The sequence below is a fragment of the Protopterus annectens genome, chromosome 1.part1 (assembly GCF_019279795.1).
Source record: "Protopterus annectens isolate FY-2018-M chromosome 1.part1, PAN1.0, whole genome shotgun sequence".
Taxonomy (NCBI): domain Eukaryota; kingdom Metazoa; phylum Chordata; order Ceratodontiformes; family Protopteridae; genus Protopterus; species Protopterus annectens.
The window spans coordinates 1,850,713,879-1,850,735,909 of NC_056726.1; the positions used below are offsets into that span (position 1 = coordinate 1,850,713,879).

At 41.0% G+C, this 22,031-nt stretch overlaps 1 protein-coding gene across 3 annotated transcripts in view; it reads right to left on the minus strand.

Annotated features, from left to right (window-relative positions):
* DAAM2 (dishevelled associated activator of morphogenesis 2) overlaps positions 1 to 22,031 on the minus strand; it is a 3,932,565-nt gene that overhangs the window by 1,680,763 nt on the left and 2,229,771 nt on the right. For all 3 annotated transcript variants that reach the window (XM_044084849.1, XM_044084851.1, XM_044084855.1), the window contains exon 11: positions 1,491 to 1,629. In XM_044084849.1, coding sequence (XP_043940784.1) covers positions 1,491 to 1,629 — 139 coding nt within the window. The remainder of the gene's footprint in view (positions 1 to 1,490; positions 1,630 to 22,031) is intronic.

Genomic DNA, 22,031 nt, shown 5'->3' on the forward strand with positions numbered 1-22,031 from the left:
TTAAAATGAAATCAAACATTTTGCAGTCTGAAAAATTCAGTCTTTCAAATCAGATCAGAAGGGTCCCATAACATTTTGCAAAGGTCTTATCCTGCAGCTTTGGATTTAATGGCCTGAATGTACTCATAAAGACTTAAAATCTCATGGGCATTCAGAAGCCATGTAGCTAAAACAGATGTATGCCCTTAAGGGATCATCTGTATATACCCCATGAGACTCCACTACAGGAGGTTTAACTTACTGCACAGTGAACACTCTAGCTTGGCTGAGTCTTTCATGCAGTTTTTACTGAATGGTTTGTCTACATAAACTTTTTACCCTTTGCTTGGGTGGATTATACATACAATGACAGGATCCAGGAAAAAAGTCCCACTGAATGCTGTTAAACATGAACAAAGGTTATACTTTGATTATAAGTTCACAGGTACTTACTAGGCTATTGATCAGTGATGATCTTATGAAGCCTAGCCCTGCATACACATGGTATTTATCAGCCTTATATTTTCCAATCAAATTCTCCTAAGATGGGTTGCACAAGTGTATGCTGGGTACTGTTTCCCCTAACCATGAGGGCCATTGGTGCTAAAACAGGAATGAAACTGGTTACGCATCCATTCATCAAAGTTATGTCTGCACAGAATAAGAAAAGTAATTTACTTTATATGGAAGGGAAGCCATCTCCATAGAAGTTATATTCTCTGTGATATATACCTATCCCTGTAGCATTTTCTGTTAATCTTTCAAAAAAGATTGAGGTCCCGTGAGCAGGGTTTTCTCATATCATTGGACTTCTGAATGTGTAACAGGTTTGATAGAAGCGGGTCTGTTGAGGCTTTATATGTGAGGCAGAGGTCATCTCTCACTAGCCTGTATGATACTGAGGGGAAACAAAAAGGATTTGAGATTGCTGACGTATTTTTTTTTAAATTTAGGTCCTTGATTTATTTTTTAGTGAGGAGGCACGGTGGTTGATCCAACCATGACAAATATTTGGACAGGTACATACAAAAGGGGATATTATACTGAATGATCATCCTAATGAGTATCAAGTACAGAGAAAAATCAAATCCAGGTTCTGGACAACATATCCTTCGATATATGCTTTGTGATGAAAAGGACTTCCTTACAATAATGGATACATGGTGAGCAAAGGACAGTTCATTACCAGCATATATTCCCTTATGTCTTACAAGAGATCAGTTTTCAGAGGGATGTTTTCAACATGACAGTTACAAAGGGAGTCATGCTTGCTAAGGGATACAATTATACATTTCTTGGCATTTAGTTTCAGTCCATGGTTTTGGAACTGAAATGACACTGATTAGTTAAGGCAGTTAATGCAATGTGACATAAGTCTATAAGTTAAGATCAACCCATTCTATTAGGCTGTAGACTATCATTTTGTTTGCTATATAACATTTGATATTATCATATGTATAATAATGTCAATGTAGACCATTTCTAATCAAGAAGTATATGATGCAACTTACATCTTAATGATGTTCTTCACATTAAAGTTCTCCAACGGCATGACGTCTTGGTCCTCCCCTTTCTCATCCTGCAACACAATCTGCTGCAAGATCCTGTCAACGAGCTGCCACTGCTGTAGATATTCTGTACTGCGTTTAACTGTAAATGGTATAAAACCACTGAGTAAAAACATGTGCAACTCTTTTGCCAAATTCTTAAATACATGAGGTAAAGCTGATGGCTTTCAGGCATCAGAAGAATTCACAGTTATAATGCATGGACTTCCATCTGCACTCTATTAGAAAATACAGTTACCTGCTACAATAGTCTAAGCCCATAACCAGCAGTAGCCATAAACTGACCATTCTACTCACTGAATGCATTTTTTCAGAATAATGTAGACATAAAGAGATACAAATGAACAAAGGCACATACATGTATGACCTCTCTTACACAGTGTTAGGGACCTTGTAACATATGTATGGTCTACCATAAGCAAGCAAAAGTACCCTTTCTGTCCATATGCAGAAACCCCAAAATCCATCCACAGCAAAATTTATACTGCCCTCTAACACAGCCTTATCAAACCTGCAGAGTCACTTGGTAGACTTGGCAGGATACTTCAGTCACTTACTAAATACAGGTGGCTACAATAATAGAAAGCAAGGGAAAATTTCATATAATCCTTTGCAGTAAAATATTTAGTTACACTTGTGTCATTACTGGTGCCAACAACTGTAGACAGCATGACGACTAATCTCACCATTTAGTAGGCAGTCAAAGACAACCTCTACTTTACGATTTCAAGAAATGAAAGTTATGCACTTACCATAATGACAGATCCATGTTGTCTGTTTTTTTATCCGGATCAACATATGGGAGGTTGGATCCGCCCAGATCCAACCTTGGCACTGAATTTGAAGCTTCCATAGTTCCAGGGCTCTGACTCCTCCCCTACCCATAATTCCTGGCACTCCATTCTAATACCGCTGATCAAGTTTGCCCTTTACCAGAGTTCTCAGACTTACTTGTGAACAAATGCTAAAAAAACAGATAATTAATCTAGACGAGAGACTACGAAAAAAATCAAAGAAAAAAACAGCACTGCGCACAGACGGAGTGTGGCATGGCAACCACTCAATCATTTCGAAGTTATGAGCATGTGTGTGCGGGTGAGTGGGTGTGTCACCATGGTTAGGGGGCTGGGGGGGGTGAACTGGATGAAAAACATACAACAGGGACCTATCATTATGGTAAGCACATAACTTCCATATCCAGTGTTGTCTATTTTTGTCCAGTTCAACATATGTGACAGATTCTTTAAGGAGATCACTGAAATATCATGTTTTTCTGAGTCAAATCAAGGAAGGACATTCTTGAGTATGATAGAACCAAAGGAGGAATGAGACCTGGATTATACGTCCAGTTTATAATGAGTAACAAAGGTATACAGAGTGGACCAAGTTGCTACTGCACAAATGTCATCAATGAGAAGGCCGTTGAGGTATCCACAGCTCTCGTTGATGAGCCTTTGGTTTGGATTGTAAAATTAAACCCATTTTACTATAGACAAATGAAATACAGTTTAACAGCCATCTAGACACTGTAACTTTTGTAACAGCTCTACAAGTTTAGATTTTGGGAAGGCAATAAATAGTTGGTCATATTTTCTGAACTAAGACACCAAACTTGCATAACGTTGCAAAATGAAGAAAAATAAATGCCTGCTCATCTATGAAGCAGTGATATCACTTTATTCACAATATAAACAAATAAAAGAAGCAAAAAAACACGTGAACTAAGCGCTTTCACCCCTTATATGATTTCTTCAGAGTCAACGCGTTAAACAAACATTCATCTTTTATTTCCCATGCAGCATGACATCATATCCTGAGAAAACACCCCCTAAAAATACATTCTTAAAAATCTCATCTAACTGCAGTATATACATAAAATTTACTATCCAACTGGTGATTAATGAAAAACGAAAAACTATTACAGACTCTGCACAACTCTCTTTTACCATAGTGTAATAAAAACACTAGTAAAATACATGCATACAGAATGAACATCTTGAAAAGTTGTAACATCCAATTTGTATCACTAGGTGGCATACTTGTTAGTTATACCACTGTTGCCCTTCACTTTAGAATGGGCTTAATTGATATGTAGTCATTGATCCCTGGGCTTTTGTGGGCATTTAATCTTATTTGCCATTCAACCTCTCTGGTCTCTATTTCTAGCTTAGGGTCACCCCCCCACCACCAACCTTCACTTTGTCTATAATGAAAAACTGGAACTTTTTAAAATTCCTGCATTGTGTACTGTGCATATACAAGGAACTGACAAACTTTTTGTTCCTAATGTCCTGGACATGTTCTGAGATCCTTTCTTTTAATTTTCTAACAGTTTTGCCGACGTAAAACATCGGACATGCCGTGCAAGATGCAACATATACCGCACATTTTGTCTCACAGTTGCATCTGCCAGGGCATTCCAAAGTCTTACAGAAGCCAGGAATAAAAATGTACAGTCCATCACTGATGTACTTGCAAAATCTGTAGAAACCATACTTACTCATTAGTGATCTAAAAGCAGTGGACCTCTCCTTGCCACCTGATTCTAAAATTTCCTTCAAGTTTCTACCTCTACCAAAAGTAGTTCCGGGTCTACTGCCCACTTTCAATTCGAGCTGAGTATCAAATGTTCCTTCCCAAAATCTATTCAGTCCCGAGATTATCATCTGAGAACAGTCACTGTATTCTACTACCATGACATCCTGTCCTGAGTGTGTTGCCACATTAAAACTAGTGCCACTCAGGCGGGTCCAGACTACAGATTTTTTTTTTTTTTTTTTTGTTAAAAAAAAAGTTATGGCATATATGAATGGAAAGAAGTCCGGGTGACCGGACCTTTTTCCATTGGTATTTTCTGGGATTTAAAATGGGCATGCTGGTTGGGCTGGCCAATCAGCATGCTTGTTTTTGAATATTAATGGCCAGTCACTGTATAATAGTGTTTTTATGATACTATGGTAAAACAGAGTTGTGCAGAGTCTGTGATGGTTTTTCATTTTTTATTAATCATCAGTTGGATAGTAAATTTTATGTATATACTGCAGTTAGATGAGATTTTTAAGAATGTATTTTTTAGGGGGTGTTTTCTCAGGATATGATGTCATGCTGCATGGGAAATAAAAGATAAATGTTTAACATGTTGACTCTGAAGACGCCTTATAAGGGGTGAAAGCGCGTAGTTCACATGCTTTTTATCTACTTTTATTTGTTTTCATTGTGAATAATGTGATATCAGTGCTTCATAGCTAAGCAGGTATTTGTTTTTCTCCATTTTGCAGTATTTTCTGAACGGTTTCATCGGTCAAAGATAGAACCTGAGTTGACAATTTACATCTGGCATATGTAGCATATAGTCTCTTTTGTTTGAGAATTTGGGGAAGAACACTGGTAAATCTATGGAATGGCTTAAATTAGCTTTGCATGCCACCTTTGGAAGGAAGGATGCATTAGTTTGGAGAGACACATTATCCTTATGGAAAACCAAATAGGGAGGTTTATATGAGAGTACCTGTAATTCTGAAATTTGTCTGGCAGAAGTGATCGTCACTATATGCATTGTGGCTGCGGGTTTAAAGGGAGTTTGAGTCACAGCTTGGAGCATAAAGGTAATATCCCATGGAGGGAGAGGATCTCTAATGGCAGGACACAACAGAAAGGCTCCTCTTAGAACAGCTTTTGAGATCTTTAAGGAGGCCACTGAAGTATCATCTGTCCAACATGAACATTTGAAACTGCTGCCATTTGAACTCTAATGGCAGAATAACTAGAACCTTTTTAAAAAAGAACTACCAGATGGAGGGTATGGGAGCAAAAAAGGGCTCTAAACCTTTAGCTACTGTCCAAAAAGAAAACATTTTCCATTAGCTGTGATGAACCTTTTTTGTAGCAGGCTTTTGGAATCTGACATGATCTCAACAACTGTATTGGGAAGCTTGGTGTCTCTGGCTATGGTCAAAATTGGAGGAACCAGTTTGTTTCATGGTAGTCTGATCTGGAGGAGACAGTCTGGATGGATGAGATAAAAAATCTGGATATTGATCCAGCATCCAAGATGGTTGTACTAGTAGAGGCCACAGAAAGGGGAACCATGATTGTTGGGGTCAGAAGCAATGAGGATTACTTTGGCCTTGCTCCTTTTACTGCTTACCTTTCTGAATTAATTTCTTCATGAGAGGTAATGGTGGAAAGACGTAAAGAAGACACTGGGATAATTGTGGACCAGAGCATCAGGGCAAAGTAACTGCTGTATTGTTGTTGAGGTAGGAAGTGAAAAGGTCACAGCCAAGATTGGCCCCAGCAGCTGAAAATTAAAGTTGCCACCAATGGATTGAGGGACCACTTGTGAGGAGTTAGGATAGTCCTGCTTAACTTGTCCTCTAGAACACTGCAATCCCAGAATGTGCATTACTATCAGACAAAGGTGTGAAGACTTCGTCTGCTGCCAAACCTTTATTAACACAAAGGGTACGGAGGGGGTCCTGCTTGTTTGTTGATGTACTAAACAATAGCCATGTTGTCTGTCTGTATGGAAATCACACTGTTGAGGAGGACATCCTGAAGTGCTTGCAATACTAGAAGGACTGCTCTCATCTCCAAGCCATTGATGTAATTGTTGGCCTCTAAATTTGACCATGTGCCTTTGAACATTCTCCCTTTGAAATGACACACACACACACACACACACACACACACACACACACACACACACACACACACACACACACACACACACCCTAGAAGGGAGGCATCTGTTGTCACTACTGACACACACACAACCCTAGAAGGGAGGCATCTGTTGTCACTACTGTTATTGGTGGCGCTCTATGAAAGTGTCCTCCTCCTGTTACTGAAGGGGAAGTTATCTACAAAGCGATGTGCTGCCTGCAAACTCTTGTGTGTTGAATCTTGGCATGTAATAGGTGACATTTCTAAGACCACTGGACTTCTAGCATCAATTGAATTGTTCTCATGTAGTAATGAGCCAGCAGAATCATTAAAATTGAGGAACCCATGAGACCTAATAGATGGAGAAGTAATTGTGCTGGAGGGTAGGGATAATGTATTAGCTATGTGACCATTAGATGCAAAGATAAGACTCTAGACTCTGTGGTGGCAGAGACTGCCAATTTGCTGAGCTGTGTTGAGTGGCTGACAATAAATTCTAACAGTTAGTTTGGAAGCAACTGCCACTTGTGGAATGCCTAGATCCAGAAAACATTAGAGCAGAAGTTCGAAATGATGTGAAAGCAGATGCTTGGATGTAGCAATCAGGAGCCAATTGTCTATAAAGGGGTAGACTTGGATCCATAGCAGATGCATGTGCACCAGTACCACTGCCATTGCCTTGGTGAATACCCCGGGGGCTGTTGTGACACCAAAGGACAGAGTTCTGAAATGGTAATGACTGGCTTCCAGACAGAAATGGAGGAATCTCCTGGAATGCTTCTCTAGTTTCACATGACAGTAAGCATCCTGGAGATCTATCGAGCACATCCAATCATCCTTCCTCAAAAGAGGCAATATGGACAGGATTGTGATCACCCAGAATTTTGTCTGTTTTACAAACTGGTTGAGATGACTGAGATCAAAAATTGGTCTGTGATCCCCCATTTTCTTTGGCACTAAAAAGAACCTTAAGTAGACTCCGGATCCTAACTGGTCTGGGGGGACTGGTTGGATGACTCTTTCTTTTAGCAGCTTGGAAATTTCTACTGCTGCTGGTTCCCACTGATTGGGGGAAATGTCAAGAACCACTTTTTCCTTTATGGGCAAGAAAGAAAGGGGAAAGGAGTAGCCTCTGGAAATTATCTTTAGCACTCATGTATCTTTTGTTATGTTTTGCCAGGCTTGGGGGTGCTGAGATTAGCACCTCCCCACCTGACTCCAGAGTGCAGCAGTCGGGCAAACCTTCAGGGGCACTGATAGAGTCTTTCAATAAAGGGACTGCAGAAGCCCTGATTATGTGGTCCACCTCTGCCTCTAGGGTGATGTCCACTGGAATTTCTTCCACCTCTGCTATGTGGAGGTCTACCAACAGGAGAATCCTGATAAGAACTCTGTGACTTGTGAAACCAAATTTTTTCCCCGGCTCTCTATAATTCTTGGAGTAGGATCTTTGGGGGAGGGAGTGTGGAAAAATGGATATCTACTGCAGAGAGAGAGAGTCTTACCATCCTGCTGGCCTACTGGTCAATGTGTCTAACTTTGGCCCCAAAAAGTGTAGAGCCATCATATGGGCCATTGATGAAGGACATCTTGAAGCCTTCTGCAAAATCACAAAGACGCATCTAGGCATGCTGTCTTACAGTAAGCCCTGTGCCTGTGACTCTGGCTGAGCCATTGGCTGCACTGGAAAAGAGAAGCATGGCTATGTTAGAAATTGACAGCAGAATAGGAAGCTGGGAGTCCACAGTAAAAAGACTTGGAAATTTCCTTAGTCAAGTGCCTCTGAAATCTGATGATATGAGCTAAATAATTCAGTGACCTGAGTGCAAAGGTCACTGATAGTATGTCTGTTTCCTAAACCTGCCCAAGGCCCTAGACTCCCTGTTAGGGGATGGAGAGAGGAACTCTCTTCACACAATTCCTTTTTGGTGGCCGCTGCTACAAACATGGCATCCAGTGGTGGACCTTTTCTCCAATGTTTCTTGTTCTTTGGAGCTACTAAAATCCTATCCAGTTTCTTGGGTATCCACTCCACCAAATCTGGGTCCTTCCAAGATGCCATGAGGTCAATAAGCGGGTCAACGGGTGGTACCTATCCATGAAGATGTTGAGCTTTAGATGAAGGCTTCCAAAAATACAGATTTGTCTTGGGAGGGATCTTCAGTAGACTATCTCCCTTTCTGTTTCATGAGATCAAGGATTTCACCACAGGTGACATCTTTCAAGAGGGACCTGGGTGAAGACTTACCTTCATCCAAGTCTGTATCCTACATGAAAGAGTCTGGAGAGAAGTCTATGTGCTTTCACTTGTACGTCTGTTTCTTGTGAACTGATTCTGTTGGGAGCACAGAGGGTTCAGAATCAGACTGGGCGCTGATGTTGCAAGCTGAATTCAGAAGCCTATGGTCCTGACTGTCCTTGTCTAGCAGGATGAAAAGAAGATGACATTACAGGATCTAGTTGGGGCTTAGGTGGAACCAAACTAGGAGTAAGCACCTTCTCTTTGGGTAAGCCTAAAACCCTTTCAAAAACTTCAAAGGCCAAAGCTGCTGCTGGAGTTGAAGTTCTCCTAGGATTCAAAGAGGAGATAGAACCCTCGACTCAGTCAAGCCCCAGCCTACAAGCTGACCTTGGACATGAGCTGTCTAGTTTCGATGCACCAAGGGGAAGAGATGGCTCCGAGAGTCTAGAGTTCTATCCATCCCCTTGGAACCTGGCACTAACACTACGGCTCGAAGTCCCTTCCTGACTCAAAGGTATCAGAGTCGAGAGGTATAGGAAAGCTGTTGGTGTAGACGTAGATTGAACTATTGGTACTAATTGATATGCTTTGGGATTAGTTGGATCCAAAATTGTCAGAACCAAAGAATGGACTACAACAGGTGAAACAAGTGCAGTAGTAGAGTGGCCAATGGTTGGTACATTCCCAGGGGACAGTACTGACAGAATCCAAAGCTGGATCTGCTTCTTCAATAACTTTCTCATCATCCTGTCCACATCATACTCTGTTAATCTCCAAGATGTTCGAGTAGAGCAGGACACTGATGAAGGCCTGGAATATCTCCTTTCTTGTGAGATCAGAGAATGCAATCTCAGGCTCGCTTGTTCTAGTGAAAGCTTGGGCTGAAGACAGGATGGACGGGAGCAAGATGCTGCCAGTTCTGACATCTAGGGAACTTAAGGTAGGGGTCCAACCAGTATTGACACATCCAAGGAACGTTTGATGGTAGAAAAAGGAGACATTCTTTTCTTTTTCTTTCTTTTTGTTTGATTTTTTCTTTATCTTTTTCTGGAGCTTTTCAGAAGACCTAGCCCTGTCTTGTTTCTTAGCAGGAGAAGCAGAAGAGAAAGGCCCAGGCCACAAAGTCCCTGTCTGTGGGAGGAGGCCTCTTACCAGCAATGTGTCATGTTGAGATTGCAGTGCTCTCACAGTAAAAGAAGCACACAACTGGCATTTTGTATCCAAATGGGCAATTCCCAGGTAATGCATATGTAAATTGTGAGGATCTTGAGGGGGGAAGCTTGTGCCTGCACTCAGAACATTTTTTGAAAGCTTGCGACTCAGCCATTATCAGCTAAAACATATTCAAACCACAAAAACACAGCAATGTATTTATATTCAGCTACTTATATAGCTTAATACAAATATTTAAAGACAAAGCACTATTATCAAACCAGCTAATAGCAACTATTAATATTACCTACCTAAACTAGAAAGTTCTACTTAACAGCATTACAGGAGAAAAAAAAGTCACTGAAATCTTAACACACTGGACAGAAAAAACTCTCTCAGTTGAGGAAGACTATGGGAAGAACAAGTAATTAAGCTACACTAAGTTATCAAATGCCAAAAAAATTACAAATATTTTGAAAGGATATGACAGCACTCAAAACACATCTAAAGTCTTCATGCGACAAACAAGAATGGACTTCAGGGAATTATGAGTAGGGGAGGAGTCAGAGCCCTGGAACCATGGAAGCTTCAAATTAAGTGCTGAGGTCGGATCCAGGCAGATCTGACATCCCATACATTGCAGCAGACGAAAATAGACAACATTGGATCAAATTGTGGCAAATGTAGCTAAAAAAATACTGACAGCTGTTTAGATGGCAGCAAATATGTTTTGCTTTAACTACAGCTGACAGAATGTATTTATTTATTTTTTTCTATTTCACTTTGATGACCGCACAGTACCCACTATGTCCAAGGCCTGCATTCTGAACACAGCTGAAGTGGCACTTATGTTTACTGAGGAAATGTGGCCAGGACAATCAGGAAAATGTCCTACCATATGGAACTCTAAAAAATTCCCTTCCTCATTTCAGGGGTAAAGTTTCAAAATAAAAAACAAGCAGCCAGTGTCCAACAAACTCCTTGAAGGCTTTGACCGAGACGTTAGAGAGATTATTAATGCATTTGTTGGACACTGGCTGGTTATTTTTTTGTTTTAATACCAGAGTTTAGTAGTGTTTTGGTAAAGTTTCAAAACGTTACTAAAAAATGGTGACTGGCATCAGAAAGTCTATATGTAACAAGTATAAGGGCAACTGAATAGCTCAAGATGGTGATTCTGAATATTCAAGGCATGCACATGGAATGATGCACAATGAATTCAAAAAGATTGTGCAAGATACAGAAAGTGCAGTTTTGTATAAGTATTCTGCAACAAAAGATCTTCAGAGAGATGTCATTATGACAGAAAATCATAATATTTGGGTTATACCATACCACTCCATATTTACCCTAACCAACATTTTCATTAGCAATCTATTTGTCCTTGTGAAGGCCAGTGGTAGTCTTAAACCAGCATTAAATTGAATCTTGATCAATGGCACACAGCACTCAAATATTGCAACACTGTTGGAAGCATTCTTCCGTTTTTTCAAGCCCTTTTTTGTCTTCATAAGAACTTATAAATGAAGTCATACGTAATCCAATGTTCTTAGAGTAAGAGAACAGTATAATTATTACACCTGGAAAATGCACAATCTAATGGTTTAATGCAATGCTGCAATACAATTACAGCACCCATCGCAGAGGAGGCAGATGGTGAAGGGATAGCCTTACCGTTACACTTGATCTACCCTTGAAGAGCTACTACTATGTTAACCATACCATCATACAACTGGACTTCCTTCTTCATTTATCGCCACTGCAAGCGTAACACGTAGCATTTAAGTAAATTCCTAAGCACTGACATATTTTTTCTATGAGGTGGAAATGTTCCAAAAAGCTATACAAAATTGTACAATAAAGGCTACTGATATATGTAAAATGACCTAAGAAATCATATAAATTGTCAATCACTAGTCAAAACAGGTAACCTAAATTATCCAGGGTAAATAAAAAAAGGAATAACATATGAAACAGCTCCACAAAATATACATGCCAATAAATGTGCATATTCCATAACAATATATACGCAGTACACTGCTATAATACAGCAAATGTGTAACAGCTTAAAATTGTTAAAGAGAAGTAGAGACTTACTATAATTAAACCACATATTATTTTAAACAACAAAACACTGAACAGCATAATAACCGGTAATATTATCAACCCATTCTTCTGCAGGCTCCCTTAAATTAATTTGTTTTTCAAAGACAGTCCATTTCAAAGATGCTTTGTACTCAGTAGTAAAAAAATGCAGTTTGGCAATCCAAATACTTAGAAAATGTCTGCTTACTTCTTTTTCTTGAATTACATAAAGGATGATATGTCATTCAGAATTCATACATACTCCTATTAAAACACCAGATTTGTTTGTATGTATCCAGAAAAAGACAAAAATATTTTTTGCTTACTCTAGGAAATTGGTAAAAGACTGGCAGCTAACAATTTCTGATTGAGAATTGTTGCAAATGCAATTTAGTATGGAAGGATTTGTTTTCCGTGATACTCTATTGCTTTGGAATACCAAGGAAGGTGGGCTACACAATAAAGCCACAAGTAAAAAGCAAACAAAGTTTTTTTCAGAGGAAATGTATTCAACTTGTCTGTAACTGTTAACTCAGAGGTAAAATCATCTTTAAACAAAAAGGTTAAATCCAAGGGAAAGGTGTATGTTTTGTTAGTGGTTTTAACTGAAGAACTCTTATTAGGAAGCCCTTATTAAAAGGTTGTAGTGCTCGTCTTTGGGACAACTGGCAGATAAGCAGAGAATTACACAGCCATGGACTTTGAAACAACAATCAGGGGTTTTCAAATGTGCACTCGCAGCTCCCAGACTGTCGCCCTCGCCACAACTCTATTGTCAACATGCTGATATATATATATATATATATATATATATATATATATACACATACACACATAGTTTACTAATAAGGGAATTTTAACAAATAGGTAAAATTTAGGTTTCTTTCTTAATTTACCACTTTATTTAGGGTGGATGGGTGCTGACCTTTCTGTAAGGCTGTTTGGTAAATGGTAAAAATTGGAGGTGAATGTGGCATCTGTCTTAGTTGTGCCCATTTGTGGGGGATTTGTTAGGAATTTTGCCTAGGTCTTCTACAAGCTGTGGTAGGTTTGGTAATTTCATTTGGAGGTGATGTGATACCACTACACCTGACACAGAAGTTAGGCTAGTGCGACAGCAACAACCTGGCCTTAAATGTAAGCAAGACCAAATAATTAACAGTGGACTTCAGGAAGACTCAGGAGATACATCAACCTCTGGAATTTAAGGGGGGTGGCAGTGGAAAGAGTCAAAAACACCAAGTTTCTGGGGGTGCACATCTCAAATGACCTCTCCTGGTCGACTCCTATTAGCCACACAGTGAAGAAGGCACAACAACGTCTACACTTCCTACAGAAACTGAGGAAGGCAAACCTGTTTCAGTCCATCCTTAAAGCCTTCTACAGGGAGACCATTGTAAGCATCCTCTCAAATAACATCATAGTTTGGTATGGTAACTGCAAAGTATCTGACCGCAAGGCTCTCTTGAAGGTAATTATGACAGTGGAAAAAGTCATTGGTTCCTAGCTACCATTCATGGATGATCTGCCCAAGACTCAGTGTGTGGAAAGTGCTATGAAGATAATCAATGATCCACACTCATCCTGCCCATGGCATGTACTTCCACCTTTCCTCGGGCAGGCTGTAATGCTGCTTACACTGCAAAACATCTAGACTGAACAGGAGCTTTTTCCCTCTTTCCATAAGGCTGTTGAACTTGAATGCCAAGTATGACAGTGAATAATTAAATCAACATGCCACTTGCAATGAAGTATCAGCTATAGTAATCACTCTGGCAAATTGCTTCAATAACTGGTACAGTCAGCCTGATTTCTTATGCTATTACTTCCTGAATGTGCAATAGTCAGGAGTGAGTCACCACTCCATATATGTGCAATATAAACATCAGAATATATCATACTACAACTGATGAAGTGCAATATTCTAAGCAATCACAATGTGAAGTCATAGTCTTGTAATGCCTACTAGTATAATACTGTCCAATGTCTTTCTGTCCAATTGTGGTCATTTATTGTGTTGTTAATATTTCAGTTATTACTGTATGTGCATTAGTCTTACTGTCATTCAAACTATGTGTTCATTGTTACATCTTGCACAGGGACCAAAATAATTTCATTCAGCTTGCACTGCTGTGTATATCTGATCGTTAATAAAGTTTACTTTGAATTTGATATATATCTACTTCTATATATATAAGTCCCTCTCCCTACCTCAAGACTACAGTGACACATGTTATCAGGGAACTTAAAAGAGCACTACTAGAAAATTTAAAACAGAGTACAAGCTTATTGCAAATCTTTCTTTAGTTATGTCAGGAAATTAAGGAATAATGTCCAATAATGTACTGAGCTCATCTATAACATTCCAATCTCAATGATACAGCCAGTGTATCAGGACATAAATTTAGTGCTCACTTCCCCAACCAACCCACATAGTTGCCCCTACCATGCTTGAAAAGTATTACAACCACAGTATAAATACCTTCACATCTTAATACACACAAATATATTGTTTACGCAGAATGTTTTGTTAATACATTTAAAACGTGGCCGATACCCAGACACATAGATACCATTATTCTATTTGTGTGGGTCAACAGACAAGGACAGACAAGAGAAAATCAAATGGTTTGGCCTCTATGTCTCTAATGCAAACAGGTAACTTGTTAGGCCCATGCTTACACTTATCAAGGGTATCAGAACTTGTCAGAGATTTGGGATGCATGGCTGGGCTTAAAAAGGCCCTTGTGGTCTTTAGCCCAGTAAACACCTGTGAACCTATGAACCTAAATGTAAAAAAAAAGCCAGGTTACTGGGCAAAATATAACTTTGTTGTCTACAGTACAGAAAGAAGTGAAATGTTATTTAAGCATATTAAACAGCTACCAGCAATTACCACTCTGAGATTATTACCAAGCTAGTCCCTTGCTAATATAGACTGGTGATCAGTAATACAGTGTTATTAAGTAGACTGGGATTCTCACAAGTTGCTCTTTACACTCAGAACTGCAGACTGCATTCATCCCACTGCTGATTTAAAAGAAAGTGCATTCAAAACAGTATGAATGGAAAAATCCCTCCTGCCCCCCCAAAAAGTACATGAAGGATATCTACAATTATCAGAAATTCTGAATATCCTGCCCTTTGAAAAGACACTGAAAAATACAAAGAAATCACAAAATCTAATTACTGCATAAATAAGTAGCAAACAATCTGTCTGCAAATGTTCTAGAAAAAGTACATCTTGCAAGGTGAGAACTGTATATAACTTCTACTGGTGTTTTACTTGTCCAATAACCAGTGATTGCTGCTGTTAGCTTAGCCAGAGCATCCAGAAATTCTTCTTTGGCCCCAAAACAACGTTCCCTCTCCAAGCCCTAACCTTCTCCACCTCCCTCCTTATGTCATCACAACTCAAATTAGGACTAAATAGTTGTGTGGTAAATAATGTCTCACTCTTGCCTCTCCAAATTCAATGTCTACCTAAGTTATTTTTTTCAGCCCATGCTTAAGAAATCTTCATCCATTTATGTCGCCAAATTCATAGCCCGTGCATTTTAGCTCTCTATAATACACTTTCTGACTCTTGTCTTATTTAAAATATTCTAAATCTGAATGCACAAAATTGTCACAATCTAAATCTACAGAAAATATGAGAATTCTGAACAAAAAAAAATATCTGATTGGTTCATACAAATAAGTTGCATTGTGACCAAATAAATAGAAACAGTTTGTCTACATACCTCAACACAATGGTGAGGTGGATTAACAAAGCTAGCAGGAAGGTGCAGTGGTGCAGCGGTAGCGTTGTCACCTCACAGCAAGAGGCTCTCCCGTTCGATTCTTGGCTGGGGTGCCTTCTGGGTGGAGTCTGCATGTCCTCCCTGCGTTTGTATGGGTTTCGTCCGGGTGCTCTGGTTTCCTCCCACATTCAACGACATATATTTGGAGCATTTCACCCTGGGCCTCCGTTGAAAATTGGCTTTTTTCCAAGTCGGACATTCCTGGTTAACAACTGTTAAATAAAAATAAATAAATAAAAAAAGCAGGGAAAAAAACATACAGAGCATGGTAGGCCCTGAACAAGTTAATCAGTATGTCAGCAGGTCCAGGAAAAACAAGGACTGATTAGTAGAAGAAAAGAAAAAAACACTCCTGAGCCCTTTAAATCCAACACATGGTCTGAATGTGACACAGGCACACAAATAAAGAATTTAGCCAGCAGAAGACTACCATATTTCTCCACTTCTTTCCTCAAGAATTCTGGACAAAGTAAAAAATAATGGTTAAGGGGAACCTTAACTTAGGGATAATTTTTAAATATCACTGCAATTATTTTAAAACTCATTAGAACAATGGGTTTTGCATAAACAATCATTTTTTTTTGAAAAATAATTTTGAAACTCTGTCTAACAATATTGACTTGTTGCAATCTTCAGTGAATTACCAACAAATCAAAACTTTTATGAAGGAAAGGGTAAAAATATGAATCAAAATCAGGGACTTTTGAGAGATATGAATAGCATGTATGGAAAAGAAATGGAACATCATTGATCTAAAAATTAACAACAAATCTGAGCAGCAATAGTGACAGTGCCACCAACCAATAACAGAATAATAAACAACAAATCTTAGCAGCAAGAGTGACAGCACCACCAACCAACAACAGATTTTCTAAAGACACTGGTGCAGAGAACATATCTGTTAGCTACCATGCTGGTACGGTTCTACAGTGCTGCAAGCACACCTCCCCTTCACTCCTGCATGTCACCCTGTTGCTTATGTAATTGGTGGAACTCTTCTACTGGTTAGAACAGTTAAAACTTATAAAGGCGTAACAGAAAGCTGCAAAAGAACATCAGGAAGTTTTCATATTTTCTGGATTTCTCACCTTTCAGAGTGCATTTACACCTTTTAAACTGAGCGATCAACACCTTCTAAAAGAAACCGGGATGAACAAAAACACCTGATGAGCTGCAAATTGTAATAGCCTTAATTCATTGTGTTTTGAATACAGCCATTTTGAAAGTATGAATAGGGTGGTTCCTCCTAGGTCCTGATGCTTGCCCTGTTGGTACCCCATTCACAATTCTTGTACTGTAATGTATACACTGTGTGTGTCTAGCTCTTAACCTTCCATCTCCAAAATGAGGGCTATTACCTCTCATAATGTGGAACAAATGGGCAAACTGTGGAACACCTGCTAACAGCTTATTAACAACTTCAACTAGGAAGCTCACAAATGTTTAAAATGTGCTACTTGATACTAGCAAAAAGTTCTACTGATGTATTAATATGATTTAGTACTATTTACCATGAATACCAGCTAAAACAAATCCTAACACTAAATGAGTGACAGAGCCTTTCAATGTGGGACTTCAAGGAACATGGGCTTTTTAAGACCCAAAATGAATCTTCCTCATAATGAGGTACACTTGAGAGGTTATGCTTGCAATACTTTGATAGTACAATCACTTTATTATTAGACAGTGCAAGGCATACACAACTCACAGTATAGATAAAGATATAAATCTTTTTTTTCACATCTGTATCTAAGAAATTGGCACAAAAAATAGAAGTTATGTTCTTACCATAACGTTCCATGTTAGTTGTCTTCTTCTCGCCTTCTTCTTGCTGGATGGGTTCGGAGCCGATCTCGGCTCCGACTCGGCCACTCTAAAAGCTCGAGAGTTGGTTTCACCGGCTCGAGGCTCCCCTTATATCCCACAATGCTAGGCGAGAGTTACCTCAGATCTCGTTTGTAAGCTAACCCCAGCTTATAAAAGTAAAAGAATAACTCTAAACAGAGTCCACCTCTAACAACAGGAAGAAAGAAGGGTGACCTACATCCTGAACCAGGAAATATGCACAACAGCATATGCCTAAGAAAGAGGTGGTAGAAAGAGAGGTCACAATCACAACTCCTCTAGGTCTGTCCAGGCCAGGGGAAGGAGGGTGGGGAAGAAGAAGGCGAGAAGAAGACAACTAACATGGAACGTTATGGTAAGAACATAACTTCTATATGTTAAGTTGTCTATCTCGCCTTCATTCTTGCTGGATGGGACCGCGTCCCTAGCACCTTGTCCCGGGTGGCCTAACGGAACAGACTCCTGAGAACAGTGGAACCAAAGTTAGCTCTATGCCTAGAAGCTAAGTCCAACTTGTAATGAGAAATGAAAGTGTGAGGAGTAGCCCAAGTAGCCGCTGCACAAATGGTGTCAATAGGCAGTCTGTCTTGGAAGGCTAAAGAAGTAGCCAAAGCTCTGGTGGAATGGGCTTTAGGTTTATTAGGCAGTTTTTGGTGTCTAATTTCATATACAAGGGAAATCAAAGATGTTAGCCATCTGGATAATGATACTTTTGAAACTGAAAGTCCCTTTCTGCTATCCGCATAGGAGACAAACAGCTGATCAGATTTTCTGAATTGTTTTGTTCTATCCAAGTAGTACCTCAATTGACGATGAACATCCAGGCAGTGTAATTTTTGTTCAGACCTATTGGAATATTCTGGAAAAAAAAAACAGGGAGGTCAATGCTTTGATTTAGATTTGACGTCGAGACCACCTTAGGCAAAAAGGACGGGTTAGTTCGTAAGGATACTCTGTCCTTATGAAACAATAGATAAGGAGGTCGACAGCTGAGTGCTTGAAGCTCTGAAACTCTTCTAGCTGAAGTAATAGCTACCAGAAAAAGAGTCTTCCATGATAGCAATTTTAAAGAACAGGAGACTGCAGGTTCGAAAGGGGGAAGAATCAAAGAAGCAAGTACTAAATTTAGGTCCCAAGGAGAAGGAGGATTTCTTATAGGAGGTCTGAGAAGAAAAACTCCTTTTAAAAAGGCTTTGCAAAGCTTGTGGGACATTAAGGCAGATTCAGAAATACCCACATGAAAGTTAGAAATAGCTGCCAATTGAACTTTAAGAGTAGAGGGAGATGAACCTGCATGGAAGAGTTCAGCTAGAAATTCAAGGACTAATTGGATGGAAGCAGTGAAAGGATCTATGTCCTTTCCTTTAGCCCAATATGTGAAGCGTTTCCACTTACTCAAATAAATCTTCCGAGTGGAAGATTTATGGGAAGCTATCAAAATATCTCGAACGGAGTGAGATAACTGAGGAAGCCTGGCTAAGGTTGGAACTGGAGGAACCAAGCAGTGAGGTTCAGAGAGGGGAGGGAGCGATGAAACTGACCCGACTGATGGATCAAAAGATCTGGAACTAGGTCCAGATTCCACGGTCGCTCCAAAAGAAAACGATGTAGAAAGGGGAATCACACCTGTCGAGGCCAGTAAGGAGCAATGAGGATCAATGAGGCCTTCTGAGCGATAGCTTTCTGTATCACTTGAGAGATTAGTGGGAAGGGAGGAAATGCATACAGAAGTCCCCGGGGCCAAACTTGGACTAGAGCGTCTCTGCTGGGTTGGCCTGGTAAAGGGAATAGAGTGAAAAATTCTCTGCACTTGCTGTTTTGGGGAGTAGCAAAAAGATCGCAGCAAGGCTGACCCCACTTGAGGAAAATTTCTCTCACAACAGAGTCTTTCAGAGACCACTCGTGAGGCATGAGGATAGCTCTGCTCAACTTGTCCGCAATTTGATTGGACTTCCCGGGGATGTGCGTTGCTATCAGAAACCGCTGAGAAGAAATCGCCCATTGCCACAATCTGAGTGCTTCTCGACACAGGGGGTATGATCTGGTTCCGCCTTGTTTGTTGATGTACCACACTACAGACATATTGTCTGTCTGGATTGCAATCGTTCCCAAGGGAAGAGAGTCTTGAAGGGCTTGCAACGCTAAAAGCACTGCTCTCATCTCCAGAACATTTATGTGCAAGTGGCATTCGTTTGGTTGCCATGTGCCCTGGACCGTCCTGCCCTGATAATGCCCCCCCCACCCGATCAGGGAGGCATCCGTTGTCAGAGTAGCAACCGGAGGGGGTGGAACAAAGGGTCTTCCCAACAAGAGCTGAGGGGAAGACATCCACCACATGAGATGATTTTTGCACGCTTGCGTGATCATAATGGTGTGAGACATTGGAAGTTGCTGGTATGACCATTGAGTAAAGAGCATCCATTGAAGGATCCGCATGTGGAATCTGGCTAATGGAAGCAGAGGTATGGCAGCCGCCATAATTCCCAACACTTTCAGAACTAACCTGGCTTTGATTCTGTTGTTGTTGAAAAGGAGTGAGACCAGTTTGTGTATGTCTGTTATTCTCTGATCTGTTAGCCTCGCAGACATGTCTACTGTGTCTAGATTTGCGCCTATGTAGGTAATAGTACGACAAGGCGACAAAACAGACTTTTCGCAATTTATTGAAATGCCTAACTTTTGACAAATGCGAAAAGTATAATCCCTGGCCATCAGAAGGAGATGCTTGGTGGGAGCTGTGAGGAGCCAGTCGTCCAAATATGGAAACACCTGGAATCCTTGTCGTCTCAGGTGAGAAGCTACCACTGCCATGCATTTGGTAAACACCGGGGCAGTGGTGAGACCAAAGGGCAGGGCCCTGAATTGAAAATGACTGGTTCCCAGCCTGAAGCGGAGGAATCTTCTGGAGCGTCTGTTCATTTTTATGTGATAGTATGCATCCTGAAGGTCTATAGAGCACATCCAGTTTCCTTTTCCCAATAGGGGAAGGATGGACTGCAGCGTGACCATCCGAAATCTTGTTTTCTTGACTGATCTGTTCAAGATACTGAGATCCAAAATTGGTCTCCAGTCCCCTGTTTTCTTTGGAACTAAAAAGAACCTTGAGTAGATTCCGGATCCTTGCTGGTCTGCTGGAACTGGCTGAATTGCTCTTTTTGCAAGCAGTTTTGAAATCTCTAAAACCGCTAGATCCCTTTGAGCGGGTGGAACATCTGGAAGGGATTTTTTTGATTGATTTGGAAAGCGAAGAAAGGGGATAGAATAGCCTTCGGAAATGATGGACTGTACCCATTTGTCTTGAGTCAGGGATAGCCAGGCTTCTGGGTACAGTGACAATCTTCCCCCGACTGCCTCCGAAGGTGGGCAGTCGGGCAACACCTCAGGGATGCTGAAAGGGCTTGTCAGAGAAGGTTTCCCGATTGCCCTGGTTCTGCGGACCCCCCCTGCCCCTAGGGCGACGTCTACCATTGTTATTCCCGCCTCTGCCTCTGGCGGGAAACGACTCTGTGCGTCAGGCGAAGTCCCTTGAGATTGTTTACGGAACCACATCTTTCCACCTTTCTGGCCTTTGGGGTAAGGCCTAGAAGGAGTAGAAAAACGGACTCCGACGGCAGAAAGGGTCTTGCCATCAGTTTCGCACCTAGTCAAGGTTTCTTTCACTTGAGGACCAAAGAGAGATGATCCATCAAACGGGGAGTTAGTGAAAGACGTCTTGAAGGGGTCCGCAAAATTGCATAGCCGCATCCAGGCATGCCTACGTAAGGCTACACCTGTCCCTGCGGCTCTACTCGCTCCATCAGCCGCGTAAGAAAGAAGGCGCATGGAGGAGTTGGATATGGAGTTAAGGGTAGCCAGCTGCGTGTTCATCTTATCTTGAAAACCCGCAGCTGTAGGGTCCTTTAACATTTCACTCGCTTCCTTGATCAAGTCCCTTTGAAGACGAGTAAAATGGCATAGGTAGTTCAGCTTAACGCATGGTAAATGTCGCTGACGAGAACATCCGCTTCCCGTACCTGTCCATGGACCTAGATTCCTTGTTAGGTGGATGGACAGGTACTGAAGGATCAGCTAGCTCCTTCTTAGTGGCAGCAGCTACCACCATAGCATCCACAGAGACTCCTTTCGTCAAGAACTGTTTGTCTGCTGGTGCCGTTATAAACTTGGAGGGTCTCCTGGGAGTGGGGTCCACTGAATCAGGAGCCGTCCATGCCTTCTTAGCAACCACCTGCATGAGGGGGTCAAAGGGGGGAGACACCCAGGAGGTGGAAGGGCGAGAGCCAAACGCCTCAGGATACACAGATTCATCCTCCGAAGGGTTGAGGGCTGGCCAATTTCCCCTCTGTTTCAGGATCTCTAGAATGTCTGCAAATGAGACATCTTCAGAAGGGGAACGGGGGGAACCCTCAGAATCATCCAAATCTGTGTCAGACGTGATGGACTCAGGTGAGTCAATGTGTTTCCTCTTACACTTCCTCTTCCGAGGGGGCTCTTCTGCCAAATCAGGAGAGGCCTCGGAAGAGGATGAAATCCCCACAGGTGGTTCCTGAGGAGCTGGCTCTCTGCGGTCCGGGATGAGGGAGTGAGTCGACTTGACCTGAGGCACCGTAGAGGGAGGGGCGGACGGAGCCGACTGTGGAGTAGAGCCAGGCTCTAACACACTCCGCATGACCTCGAATGCACCCCTGTCAGGCA